At 47.6% G+C, this 14217-nt stretch overlaps 1 protein-coding gene across 2 annotated transcripts in view; it reads left to right on the forward strand.

Moving 5' to 3' along the window:
- Positions 1–14217, forward strand: part of LOC149339222 (B-cell receptor CD22-like) — a 223245-nt gene that overhangs the window by 157902 nt on the left and 51126 nt on the right. For both annotated transcript variants that reach the window (XM_089547993.1, XM_089547994.1), the window contains exons 6-7: positions 2218–2487; positions 11892–12161. In XM_089547993.1, coding sequence (XP_089404119.1) covers positions 2218–2487; positions 11892–12161 — 540 coding nt within the window. The remainder of the gene's footprint in view (positions 1–2217; positions 2488–11891; positions 12162–14217) is intronic.

The raw sequence follows: 14217 nt of genomic DNA on the forward strand, positions 1-14217 counted from the left end.
CGCAGTTTCTTTTTTTTTTTTCACGAATAACGAGCCAAAGTCTTGGGGGTGCGTTCATTACGGAGTAAAATATTTTGAAAAAAAAAAATTGAGGCCGTAAAAATGAGACAGATTACAGGTGTAATTAGTGCTCTATCTGGCACGATGCAATTTCAAGATAAAACACAACGCACTCTTCAGCATAGTTTCCGCGCTCGAAGGCATGCATAGCTAACAAATTTTATCTTAAAACAACAAGTGCATGCAAGTAAGTTGTTCTACCATAACTGGCTGAAATACGCGTGAAGCCTAACCGGAGCAAGTTGCCACGATCCCCTCAATGTGGCAGATCGAACCGAGGATCCCTTTGTGACCAGCCGTTGTTTCTATTGACTCTCGGATTCTTCGCCGTACATACTTATCAGACAGTTTTAGTTTCACATAAGTAAAGGCTGCTCTTACGGGTGAGCAGTGCGCATGCTCAGAACGCAGCGGGTCAGCGTGGGTATCACGGACGTACGCAGGATCCATGAAGCTTGCGCGCGCACTGTGAGCACGTATAGCACTATGCAGGAATGTTTCGCGTGGTATCGAACAAACAAGAGAGCACCGAATACGGGACGGCAGCCAAACCGTGCAAAATATGGCTTCTGCAACTCCGCGCCTTCGCTTTTCCTAAAGTGGCGATTTAGACTTGCTTCGCTATATGAGGGAATGTAGACCATTCGAGGACTGCATGCGTGGACTTTTATCTCTGTGTGCTTGTCAGAGGCAAAAAACAAACAGTGCGGTGTCCGCACTGTGCGCGACTGCACGGATCTTCGCGAGCTGACATAAACGGGCCCCACTGCTCTACCTTAAAGACTCGTCTTGGAAGATATTGACTACAGGAGTGTCCATATTTGGTGATAGATCGCGCGGAAAAGCATAGGAGAATAAATTCCAGAATAGTTTCATGCGTCCATTCAGTCTACGTCACGTACGTGAGACTAAAGCGCGCCTGACGAAACGCGCGTCGCACGCGTAGATCTCTTACATTTACGTACATACGTGAAGTCTGTACGTACATTTAGCCACAACTGCCTATTGGTCGTTCATCCCGTAGCGCGAGGTATAGTAGTCTTGATATTCGAAAGATCGCGCTTTAAATAACTGCGTTGTGATACTTTGTTGTTTCGGAAAACTAAAAGGTGGCTTACGTGCACTCACAGCGCATGTAATGCAGCGCGTTTATTACACGAGGGAAAAAAAGGCACTTTCTGACAGCCAACGATTGATGTGCGTTCATTTATTGCTCATGACACAAATCAATACTCCATGTCACTGCAAAGTATGGACATTTCCATTGTTTTTAGCAAGCATCACACGCTCAGCTACCAGAAGAAAATCGTCCGAGCACATGGCGACGCTGATAGGGTAGCCAGTCGACTGAAAATACCCTCGCTCCTCAAGTATGATCATTGATACCGTCACCTCGGGCTCCGCTACGGTGCAGCGTTCTTTTCTTGTTAATGCGTTGCGATCGGTAATGATGCAATGACGCATTGTCGAGCGCAAACGATGATTGACTATGATTAAAACTCGCTTGTGGCACTCGGCAAGCATTTCTTATCTATCGAACAAACAAATTAGGCTATTTGTTTCACCTCACATCAAGCTTGTACACCATTGTTGCAAAGTGTTCGGTACAAAGGGTTTCCTTTTGAGCCGTATTGGAGAGCTCCTGCGGCACCTAGATAGGCTAATAGATCCTCAAAAATAAGGATGAACTTTCTCCACAGCCTACAGAGGTCTAAAGCTTCACAGGCATGTCAAGTAGCGTACTACACGGCTAAAAAGCAATCTATGCAAACTATAGAGTTTTTAACGAGGCTCCAGGAACAAAGAATCTCTCTGATAGATTCACACACTGATTCATCAACAATCGATCTAACGTAATTAATTTCTTTTTCTTCGCCCTTCTTTCCCCAATTCCTTCTTCGTTGCTTTCTTTTCCGTTTTCTTTGTTTCGCCTACTTTTTTTATTTTTCTCTGCCATTTTTTCAAATTTTAGTTTAGGTAGCTTAGACTCCCCCGGGATGCGATGGCCGCAGCTGGCAAAAGAAATGGAAAATTGGAGAGACATGGGAGAGGTCTTTGCTTTGCAGTGGGAGTAGTCAGGCTGATGATGATGATGATGAGACTCCCACTTCGTGTGCCATCCCCCATGATCGCTCCGCGTGCTCCCTGCATTCGCAGACACCCCCCTGGTGAGCGTGTGGGTGAACCCATCGGTGGTGGCGCTGGGTGAAGGGCCCGTGCTGCTTCGCTGTGAGGCCGAGTCCGGCAACCCACAGCAGCTGCGCCGAGTTCGCTGGTACCGGGACGGCCAGCTGGTCAACGAGACCAAGGAACCCGACCTCCTGCTCGAGCAGCTGCGGCGTTCCACCACGGGCAACTACAGTTGCGAGGCCAAGAACGACGCCGGGTGGAGCCCGATGTCGCAGCCGAAGTCCCTCATCATCATGTGTGAGTGCGCGTAAACTATTATCTGCCACTGACCCAGTATTGGTTGCTTAAGTGGCTAAGTTCAGCTTGCGAAAGGGGAACAAGGGGGAAGAACATACGCGGGCTAGACCATCCTATCCGGAAAAGAGTTTACTGAAGGAAGAACGTGTTACGCCAGCAACTCCATCCCGGTTGCCCATTCCTGCGCTCTCGTAGTGGCGGGTGGAGTTTCGCTATGCTACTACCTGCGAACACGCCACATGTCACACGCCTACAGAAGCCTCTCTTAAAACAAACACGTACCACTGGTGGGATCCGAACCTACGACTTTTAAATTTCGTGACCGGTGCTCTACCGACTGAACTATGGCGATGGCTGTCCAATCTTCTGCTTGCTGGGGTATCTGTGTGTAGTTTAACCGAACCTTGAGGGTAATGTATAACCTAATATTCTAACTCATGGCTGCAGACAACAGCTGTCGGTATTTCATGCTTAGTCACTGGAACATTTTCCTCTATTGACGTTTCGACAGCTACAATGTTCTCCGGTGTCACACCTCTAAGGGCCTGACCTCGGTGACGGGCTTCGATCAGAGATGTCGCACCACTAGTGAATTTTATACTTGACTCGCAAACCTGCTGCTGTGACATATATACAAGATCGAAGTTATCTTTCATTATATCATGAATGAATAGGTTTTCCACTTTCACTTATCGGAAATCTAATAGGTGAAATGTTTAGGGGAAACCCCCAAGTTGGAGTAGATTTGTAATAAGGGAGTAATTACTCATTGACGTCCACCTGGACGCAGCCATAAGGCTTTAAAGTAAACCTATGCAGCTTTCACAGAAACTTCGCAGTTAAAGAAAAATTCGTCCCGGTCCGGGGTTGTAAGCCAGGACCACCGCTTCACCGGAGCAGTCGCTCTACCAAAGCCCCGGTGAGGGGCTTCGGTAGAGCGGTAACTTTTCTTGGTAGAGTGACCGCTCCGGTGAAGCGATGGTCCCGGGTTAGAACCCTGGACCAGGATTAATTTTTCTTTAACTTCGAAGTTTCGGAAATCTAATAGCACAACCTTCTTCTTCGTTGGTGCATATCTCAAGTGGGGCAGCCTTCTTCACAATCCCACCACGGTGGTGTATTTTAATCTGTACCCTTTCGCTACCTACTGGATATTCCTTACATTACTGTCAAAAATGTTTAAGACTTGTAAAACAGTGGTGTAACATTTGGAATTGTTGTTACAGACTCACAATTTTCAATTAACTGACAAGGATTAAGCCAGATTTTTTTTTTATAAGTGAGGTTGACACGTGTAGTGCCCATCTTCGGAGTGTTTTACTGTGCTTAACAAACCACACATTATTTTTGTGGATAATTCATGATTTTGGTAGCTATCACCGCAGAAGTAATATGGGCAATGAGCAATAATCAAGGAAACATAGTCGTTCACCCGCCAAAACTGCAGAGCTTTCGAAAAGTTTTGAGTGCCCACGGCGCGTACTTTCGCGCAGATTTTAGTGATGCCTATTCGCCTTTTAAAGAATAGGGGTACAAATTGTAGCCCTTTCCAATAAACAAGAATAGTGCTAGTGGCCTAAAGGGATTATTGCATCATGCTGACGAACGGCGACCTTGAAGAAGGCTACACAAGAACCGAGATAAAGGTTGCGCATGCAAGCCACCATGCACAACAGCTCTTTCGAAAGATGCTGCTACCTCCCGCTGATGTCACTCCCTGGTCTGGGTCGCTGTCTACAGCTCTTCTTTTGGTCATTATTTATACAGCTATTGATCACAAAGGCGACCACTCGAAACTTTCTGTATATAAAAACACATATTGCGCAAACGCTTTCATGATTTATTTTTTTTTTTATCAGACACAGGCCAAGAAAAACAAGGACAATGCCAGTCGATAAGAAAATGGGATGTGGTTAAGCTTGTTGAATTTCATAGCTCTTGCAAACAAAAAAAGAATGCACATTTTCTGGCGGGCAGCTCCGATAAAAGGCACCGAGTCAACGAAAGCCAGTGCCTATGGCTCAGCGCAATATATTGCGCATAAAAAGGATGGCTTGCCGGACAACACAGCAACAAAAAAAGGAGCAGAAGTAACAAGGAGTGACCAGCAGAAGGGGCGATATGTAGGCGCGGTGCGGTATTGATTACTGTTCGCGTTAGGCAACCTTTCGGCTGACCAGCGGACGCTAGAGACGTGCCTTTCAGGCCCGCGGGCGGCGTGGCGAGAACTGGCTTTACGTCTGGTGTGCGCGCATTGACCACCGCAGCCCCGCTATATAGCCGGACATTGGCGATGTCGACATCACTCGCTATCGGTCATTCTTTTCTGTTTTCGTTTTTACTTATCCGTCCTCCTTCTCACCAGCCATCGCCTCCACAGCCCCCGCACTTTGAAGAAGGCGACGCAGTTCGGGGAAGTGTCCGGCCGTTTTCGTGTTATGATTGGATTGCGACGAAAACAACGCAGTAAAAGGAAAGGAAAGGCTTCCCAGTGGAATCGACGGCGTCCGACTGTCGCTTTGTCGTTTCGTACTTTTGCGCGATGCTCGTGTACTTGGCCGGCTTTATTTCGTGTGATTCCCGAGCGGCCAGCGAGCGCTGCACATACTAGCGACACACCGAGTGCGCTGCTCGCGCCGTGGGTGCACTTTGCGATAAGCTACATGTTATTGCGCCCACAGCGGCGGTCGCCACGACGGTGGCGCCCGGTTTCGCGGCTCGCGAGTCGCGGCCGTTTGTTCTTTTTGCGCGGCTGTAAAAATCGTACAGTTGTGACATTTATGCGAGACGCGCAGCGGCGCACAGGGGAAAGCCCTGTTTTATTGGCCGTAACGTGTTCACGCAAAAAACGTCCTCTGGTCGCGTTGCGGCGCCCTCGGCACGTGAGCGCTGTAACTTACCGCGCCAATGAGAGAACGCGGGGGAGAGAACGAAAAGAAAAATCGGGCAAGAAAGAGAGAGAAAGAAGGTGTAGCAAGTAGTATCATGTCCTGGGAATAATCCAGTGTGAAGGTGGCGTAACGGCCTTCGAATACGGCGGTACATGCCTGAACTTGAGAGGTTAATGAGGATATGTGCGGGAAAGACGAAAAAAATTAGCCGGGCTAAATGTGCGTGTAAGGGGCAGTAAGGGGAACAAAGTACGGCTGCTCTGCAGGCTTCTTCGGAACACTTAGCACGATAAGGCAGCGAAGAAGAGCTGCTCTTGCGTGCACACGACGGTGACGCAACATCTTGAGAGATGAAAGCACTCCGCTAATTGGCACCAGCTTATTACTGCTATTATTTTTTTGCGTGCAAGATGCGGGCTACTTCGCGCTAAGCTGCTGCTCTAGTTCGTGCTTTTTTTTAGGAGATTGCGAGACATGCAAAAATAAAAGCGAGATACATGCGGTAAAGTAAACGATTGCGCAGCCCCCGTCGACAGGAGTTGCAATGGCGCTGCTCGATGCACTAAATGGTTCGGATACGTGCCCTACCCCCTAGGCTGCATAACTGTTGCAACCTACACATGACTCAGTCGTGCTTTCTCTTTTTAGGCTGCATAACTGGGCTCATATTCTTCTGCTTGGTAGGCCCCGCTACTTTTCATTGCAGTATACGTTTACGCTGTCGTAATGAGCTCGGAGAGTTCACGCGCTTTTAGCGCTTACTGAGTCGCATACTACTGTAGTGATTAAGGTACACCCGAGTAAAGATTTCTCAAAACTTTCCTATACTGACCATTACGTAAACCATAATTTATTTAACTTTTTCACAGTGTTTAACATTCAGTTCAAGCTCTCCCAACACATATAAATGGCATGCTTCTGCCTGCCTTGTTATGTGTATGTGTTTACTGCCTTTTACACTAAGACTTGCTTTTCTGTGGAGATGTCTGCATTCATTTCGCCTTTTAGTGTTCCTGATGACGGTAGAGCTCGAATGCTCTAAGGAATGGCCTGAATTCTCGGGGAAACGTGGCGCGAAAAGCATGTCCCCGACATATACCCCAGCTGTTTCGCGCGCACCGCGAACGTCTGGGCTTGACTTTAAAATGGGAGCATTAACCCCGTCTCTTGCCTCTGAGCCGAACGCACGAGCTTAGGGCGAAGCGGAATGTAAAGAAACGCAAGAGCGCGTGCTCGGACATACGCATGCATGCCCATGTACGGGAGGAAAAGGAATGGGCAGAAGGGAAGGGGGGGGGGGGGGGGGGAGAAGTAGCGCAGCGTCAGCGTTCACGCTTCACATTCGCGCTTCCAACTCGACGCATATTAAAAAACGAAAAAAAAAACGCTTAAACTTCATGAAGCCCAGAAAGAAATCGGAGCAAGAAAATTTGACGCTCACACTTCACGCACTGGTAAACATCTACTTCTCGGGAACGAGGAGAGGCTGAAAAGAGAGAGAAAGAGAGAGAAAGGAAGAGAGAAAAGAAAATGAAAACTAAGCAGCAGCAGCGGCGGCGGCGGCTTGTGTGACAACGTATATGAAAACGCTAAGGGATGGGGGGGGGGGGGGGGGGGGGGGGGGGCTGAACAAAATAATAAGTGATCCGACGGGCAGCACGAGCGGAGGCACGGGAAGAAGGAATCTGGAACGGTGAGCATCAGGCTTGGGTGGCTGCCGAGAGGAGGACAGGAAAGGGGAGGAGAAGGAAGGCAAGGAGAAGGAGAGGAGGCAGCAGCAGTAGCAAGGGCTGGGGATGCAAAGGAATGAAGGGTGGATGTTGGCCATCGATCGAAGCTCGCCGGAGCGCGAACACGCCGTGTCCGCCAGCGGAGACATCGATGTGTGCTTTATCGACTGCGGCAGCCGTCACAGCCGAAGCCGCTTCGCTGGCGCGCTCGCCACCACCGCGCGCCAAACGCGTGAGCGCTTGGTTTGGACCACTGCTTTCCTTTGGCGACGCGTGGCCCTCTTTTTTCTCTTTTCCTCCTCGTCTTCCTTCTTTCATTCTTTCCGCCGTCCACCGAAGCGAGGGTGGAAAGGGAGGCAAGGAAGGAGCCAGGAGCGGAAGTTGACGAGGGAGAGCGGAGGCGGTGGCGTTCGCCTGGACCGACAATTGAGCCCGCTCGTTTGTGTCGCGGTGGCGAATTTCGGACATTCCCCAAAACTTTGCTCAACACCGCACTTGGTGTGCGCGGCTGTCAACCGCTGTCGCTCGGGCCACTGTCGCCGCTGCCGCTGCTGACGCGAGCGCTCTTCGGGGACTCGTTGCCCCGGGCCTCCCCCTCTTTCTCCTGGGCTAAAGGCCGTGGTTCTTATCCGCGGCTATATCGTGTACCGGTGCTCCTTATTCAATTTCGCTGCTCGCCGAGACCCCGATATTGTTTTCGGCTTGCGCTGTTGTGTTTTTTTTTTCATTGGCTCGAAGGCCAGCCGGATCAGTTTAGACAGCTTCGATCCGGATTTTTAATGTTCTTTCTGTTTTGCCTTTGTTTACCAGTGCTACAACTTGAGCCTTTGTCCTGGTTCTAGTATAGGTCGTATCATTCTCTTTCTTTCACTCTGTATCCAAGAGGCCGGGGTTAAATATTTGAGGTCCGGCAAGGAGACAGAAAAAAAAAAAAATTTTCGTTGCCGTATGTCTTGAGCAACGTTTTTTTTTGCTTGTTCTCAAAACATTCTCGGAGGGTCAAGTTTGACGAACCATTGTACGGTGTTCTACCTATAATGTGAAGTCGCCCAAAAATATAAACTTTCTTAGAATTCCTAATGGGGTGAAACCTCACACGCCTCATCTCACAAGCCCGGTTCCTAACTCACAATGCATCGACCCTGTGCCTAGTCGTAGTTCTGCCACGCCTTGATATGCTGCCTCCCAGCGGGTTCGAGTGTACGTGGTCCGGTAGTATCAGCTTCAAAATTAAAGCAGCTAGCTATGTAAGTCCAGAGAGCAATGCTGATTTTGCTGGTTAGCGCTCTGCTTGGCTATATCTAACCAGCTGAGACAGTGCATGCGAACTTTCACATCTGACAACACCTGACATTGAAGTATGTGAAATCTTTACACCGGGCCCTTTGAAATTTTATTAAAACTGAGGATTTTCTCCGCAGAGATAAAGGAAACACGCAATCACCGATATCGCGTTATTATAGAGGCGGGAGTTGTTCATTTTAAACCGGGAAAAGTCTTCTTCAATTCAGAAATGAAAGCAGTGCTCTCCGCGCTGCTTTCATCCAGTCCTGCGAAATTTTGTTGTCATATGACGAAAGTATCATCGATGAAAAAGCGCTTCGAAGAAACTCTTAAGCACTTATGGCCCTTCTTGGCTGAGCGCCCTTGTGCACCTGGGATCTAGCGCGTCATTGTGACAATGACGTCACCACCAGGTCTTCATTACCAAGTCAGCGTTTACTGCAAGGTTCCTTTGAATGCGCAGTGCCTGTGGATGACCTGATTGTTTTACGCAAGTTAATTGAATTACAGCTTCACAGAAGAAGTTGTGGAGAAGCAGTGGCAAAGCAATGATATTTAAATAGCCGTGCTAGTTACACTCAGCAGCGCGAATTTGTTAATGTTTTAATTGACGAATGGCTCAGTACTCTACGGAAGCGCGTTTCGAAGCTTACTTATAACAAATAACAATTTCCTAACACAACTGCAAAACACTTATAAAATGTATTGCATGCTGCAAAGAACTCAACACGGGACGAAAAGAGAAATATTGAAAGCTGTAAGCTATGTAAGCCCCCTCTGTATTAAGAGTCTGAAAAGCAGTCGTCATTAACTTTAAAAATCTCGAGACCTCGGGGACCCTAAAATTTGCTTATCAAGACAAGTGGCTAAAAAACCAGGTGGAAAAAGACCACAAAAAGAAAAATCTTGCCTTGCTTCTTAAAATTCGCTTCAACGGCCTAGATATGCGAACAAAACTTAGCTATATATATTTTTCAAGAAACACTGAAGAAAAAATAATCTCATCAATATGAAGCCTGCTGTCTCCCGCACAAGCGCAGCGACTACTTAGTGTCACAGAAGCTGTTCGTAATGGTAAAAGTAAACTCCATTTAAATTGAAGCCGCTCTACTTTGAACAACCGCGTCAAAGCTACAATGTTTTTCGCTCTGCGAAGTGGATGAGCGCACTTGTCCCCGTTTTTTCATCGCGACATTACATTCTTTTCATATTAGTTTCGCTTCTTTGATCGAGCCAGAAAATTTGTTTATCTTATGCGCCTGAGAGAAAGAAGAAAATGGATTAAGAAAAGCACACTAATGGCGGCATTGTAGAAGCTACGTTAATGGCGCCTTCTTGAAGACAAAACAAAAAAAACTGGGAAACGAGGCAGTGTCACCTTAATAAGGCGCCATTTAAAGTGCTGGAAGCATTGAATCAAGCGCTGCCCCCGAAGCCTTCTTCGTAACTTATAACAATAGAGGTATAATAGTATCGGCTTTTCTTGAAGCATTGAAGAGTAGTGCTAGTACTGAACGATTATGAGATTCGGATGCTAAATATGTTGAAGAACGTACCCCATTCTTTGGTGATAGCATACTTAATGGTAAATAAACTTTCAGATTCATTGTGTAGCCTTCCCGTTAATGACGTCAGCTTAGTGCTAGGCATAAAGAAGGCGCTGCACTTCATTCAATGTATACAGGTGGCCAAATGTACGATTCAATCCTTCCAGCGCTCTCTCATTCATGGTTGTAGATGAGTGCAGAAAACAACATTTTTCGTTGGCACACTCTTAATTCCCTAATGAACCTATATATGGCATCAGTTTTTCCCGCTTTCAGGTCGAGTGTTCGCGTATGAAACCATTAATCCTCTGGCACGAAGCCGCCAATAAATCTGTGCCCGTATCGCATCAGCCAGTAAAGAGCCTTTTATGCTGAAGTATGACTTCATGGGAACTATGCTAAACGATGCCTCTGATGTGACTGCAATCTCTCTCATCTGCCGGCGAAGTCAGAGGCAGCTGCCTGCCTCAATCGAGCTCGTCGTAGTAAGCCTAAAACTGCCTCAAAATCCGCTCAACAGACTTCAAACAGTCAGGCGTTTCCCGCGCCCGGTTTTGCCCAGAAGTGTCATTGAAGTGCATTCAAGAGCTGTTCCCGCCCAGTCTATAATGGCGTTAGTGAAACGTGTGTGCATCAGGTATCGTTTGCAGATCAAAGACGGGCGTTCAAAATGATCTCTATTTTTAACTCTTTCAAAGATATATTCATGCGCTGTGAGGAACTTCGCGGTCAGGCAACACACTCATAAAAGAAAAGGTGATTGATTGTTCATGAAATAGCATTCCAGGCCAGAGGCTTTAATGAGCTCAGGCGAGCATGCAAGCTACAATCCTGCCTGGCACCAACACTGAGAAAACTGGTGAATCTTCGAGCTTGCGTTGTTCATTCAGGAGGGGATGTAGATAATCATTATGTAGTCGTTATTTGCCGTTTAAAAGGGTTAGTTATCACATTTTCACCTATGCACACACGGGCCTACAATTACCAGGGTACCAACCGATCTCCCGCAGTATTAGCGTACTTCCACTCAGCCTTGACAAAAATGGCTCCCACTACACTAAAGGCTGTACATTGCGTCACTCTTACTGTTTTGTGCATGATGACATCCGGTTTTAGAGACTTAAGCCTGAGCGGGAAATCTTAATTGCTGTCGTTTTCCATAGCAGGCACGGGCATAGGGATGGTCCCGGACGGCACGAGTAAGGACTCGCGCCCGCACACATACACGCACGCACGCACGCACGCACGCACGCACACACACACACACACACACACACACACACACACACACACACACACACACACACACACACACACACACACACACACACACACACACACACGCACGCGCACACGCACGCGCACACACGCACGCTACAAACACACACACACGCGCACGCGCACGCTACAAACACGCACGCTCACACACGCGCACGCGCACGCTACAAACACGCACGCTCACACACACAGACGCACACACACACGCGCGCACGCACAAACGCATGGACACTTTTGATAAGACGTAAAATACGTTAGGCAATGGCTGCCATTCGAAATATTGAGTCACATGTAGAGCAAAGAATCGTCGTAGTTTTTTCTGGACTGTGTAGTGCTGTGAAATGCAGGCTAACCCTGTTAAGTTCGAGCAAGTTGACGGAGGCTGTTCTCTAAGGCTCTTCATTTACTTCCGAACAGTGACTTCTGCACTGCTTGCCTGCATGCTAAATGCTATGGCGATGAAATTACAGGCAGTATTATGCAGGCAATGCCAATAGAAGGCAACGCAACTGCGCCGAGAAGTAACACACCAGCACAGAACGTTCCCCCAACGCTAACCCTAAGTCTAGAATACTTCGGTACAGCTAGCGCCGACTGCCAACTTCCCTAGGCACATTTTCTGTTTTTACAGCCCGTCTGCCTCACTCGTGCGCGTCGTGTTTTCTTTCCCGCAGACCCTCCGGGCGCGGCGGTGCTGGTGCCCGAAAGCGGCTCGCTCCCTCCGCTGAAGGGACAGCGTGTGACGATGCGCTGCCACGTGAACGACACGGGCCTGCCGCCCAGCACCGCCTTCCGCTGGGAGCACGGGGGCGTGCCCCTGAACGTGACCGGGGCGACGCTGGTCACCGAACCCGTGACCACGGCCACACAAGGAAACTACTCGTGCGCCGCGGTCAACCAGGTGGGCGTCGGCACGCCTGCCTTTTGGATACTCGACGCCCAGGGTGCGTGTCCTTTCTCTCTCTCTCTTTTGCATCTGTTAGTTTCTCTTGGCGCTGTGAATGATTTCGACGTCAAAAAAGCTGTTGTTATTGCCACACGCTAGCCTAGGTTGGCTTTTGTGGGACATTGTTTTATACGACCCGTGCTATCTTGTATATTAGCTCCAATGCATGTGTTTGCATGTGTAGTGCTGATCTTGCCCGCCTAGCCATGACACTAGTATGTCCGCCCATATATAGATGAGTACAATAGCGGAGGAGTGTAAACAGTTAGAAACTCAGGCCAGTATCCTTGGAAGAGTTTGATGCCGCGCTTAAGGTCTAGCAGAAACATTTGCTTTATTTTAACCAGCTAATGAATTCAATTACTTCACGGGGAAGTTGAAATCAGTTTGAAGATATCTGTACCCAGAAACACTTCGCGAGGGAAGTTTACGTCACATTTAACATATCCATCGTCAAAAATTCTAGACAAGCGCATTTTTCAACACGAAGTTATTTATGAACGGAATTTTTTCACATAGCGAAGCATTCAAGTATATATAACTATGAATAAATCGGCAGATCTTCCCTCCGGGGGCTTGCAGTTTTTACTATCGCCAAAAATGTTTCCTATTCAATTTCAATCATAGCCTCAACTACTTCATGCGAGCGAGGGGCAAACTTTAAAAGATATATTTTGCTACACATGGGGAAAAAGGACAACAAGGCACCTTCCTGATATCTATAACGGTATCTTTGAATATTTGGCAGTCGCCTCAAAATTAAAACTGATGTCCACAATTCTTGGACATCGAATTAAACTTGATATCCAAGAATCGTGGACTTCCCCTAAAGCAATTCTTAACGCATTTGGGGATTGAGGCCCTTTTCAGAGTGGTTAATTTTATGACGCTACATGGCCGGGCTATTATTAACAATGCCAGTAAAGTAAAAGGTGTACACAGCACAAACAAGTGTGCCATTTTTTCGATTTAAAAGAAAGTCTGAAACGATCTACTAGTTCCCCAAATTCTAGCTGCATACACTTCGAGTAAAAGTTGGCACGGTGCTCGTGTACACGATTTATAGCTACGAAGTAAACGCGCTTATTGTAAATTCATCTTATTATTTGACCATATTTTAATGCCATGAAAGGCAAATACTTTATGTGTGCGCTTAGGAACACTTTGTTCGCACTGACGTTTCGGCACTGAAATTAAGGCAGCGTTTTGTCTCTGCGCGCTGCTCTTTCATGGGTTAGAGTATTACTGAAGATCCCAAATGTTTACTTGTCTAAGTTGCTACTGCTAACTAGTATTCCAATACACAGCTAAACAAATAATTTTGGCGCAATATTCGCCATTGAAAACAAAGAAAATCTTATCTTTATTTTGTTCGCTGCACTGGGTGATTGTATACAGCAAGTACCGCTTAAATGACCACTACTGAAACTACTGGATGATGGTGCTCTTAGTCCTAAGGAGAAAGTCTCCGAAACCTGCAATACAGAGGATGTCGCGCTAATGCTTGAACAAAAGCATTAATCCATAGGAACTGAATGTCACATTTTGTGCAAGTATTTCGAGCAGCAAAACGCTCTTTACTTCAAACCTTTAAAATCTATTACCTTACTTCCACCATAGGTAACACTCAACCGCTGCAAAAATTTTCGCAGCTGTTACAAACTGCATCGAAGGAACGAGCACTCAAAACGAAGCGCTTCACTTATTCTGGCTGTCTTTTGACACTATACGTTATCAACACGAAAGCCATGTTTACGTGCCACAGTTGTTCTACTCAGTCGAATGAGGAGGGCTGGAGGAGGTGAAAACGTGTTGTAGCGATAGGTACACTAAGCCAGCCGCTTCGCGAGGTCAGCGTGACTGAGCCGTGGCACCACCGCTCCGCCAGCTGTGCGCATGCGCGAAATGACGTCATAGCCCGGAGCAGGTGTATGCGCCGCTCGCCTCAACGCTGCGCCGACGGCGGAGCAGACGCCGCTCGCCTCGTGAATAGACCGATTTCACAAGCAGTTGCGCTACGCCACCGCCGCCGCGATGCACTCTGGGAGTTGTGG

Source organism: Amblyomma mixtum, chromosome 6 (genome assembly GCF_055824585.1).
Source record: "Amblyomma mixtum isolate Tamu chromosome 6, ASM5582458v1, whole genome shotgun sequence".
Lineage (NCBI taxonomy): Eukaryota > Metazoa > Arthropoda > Arachnida > Ixodida > Ixodidae > Amblyomma > Amblyomma mixtum.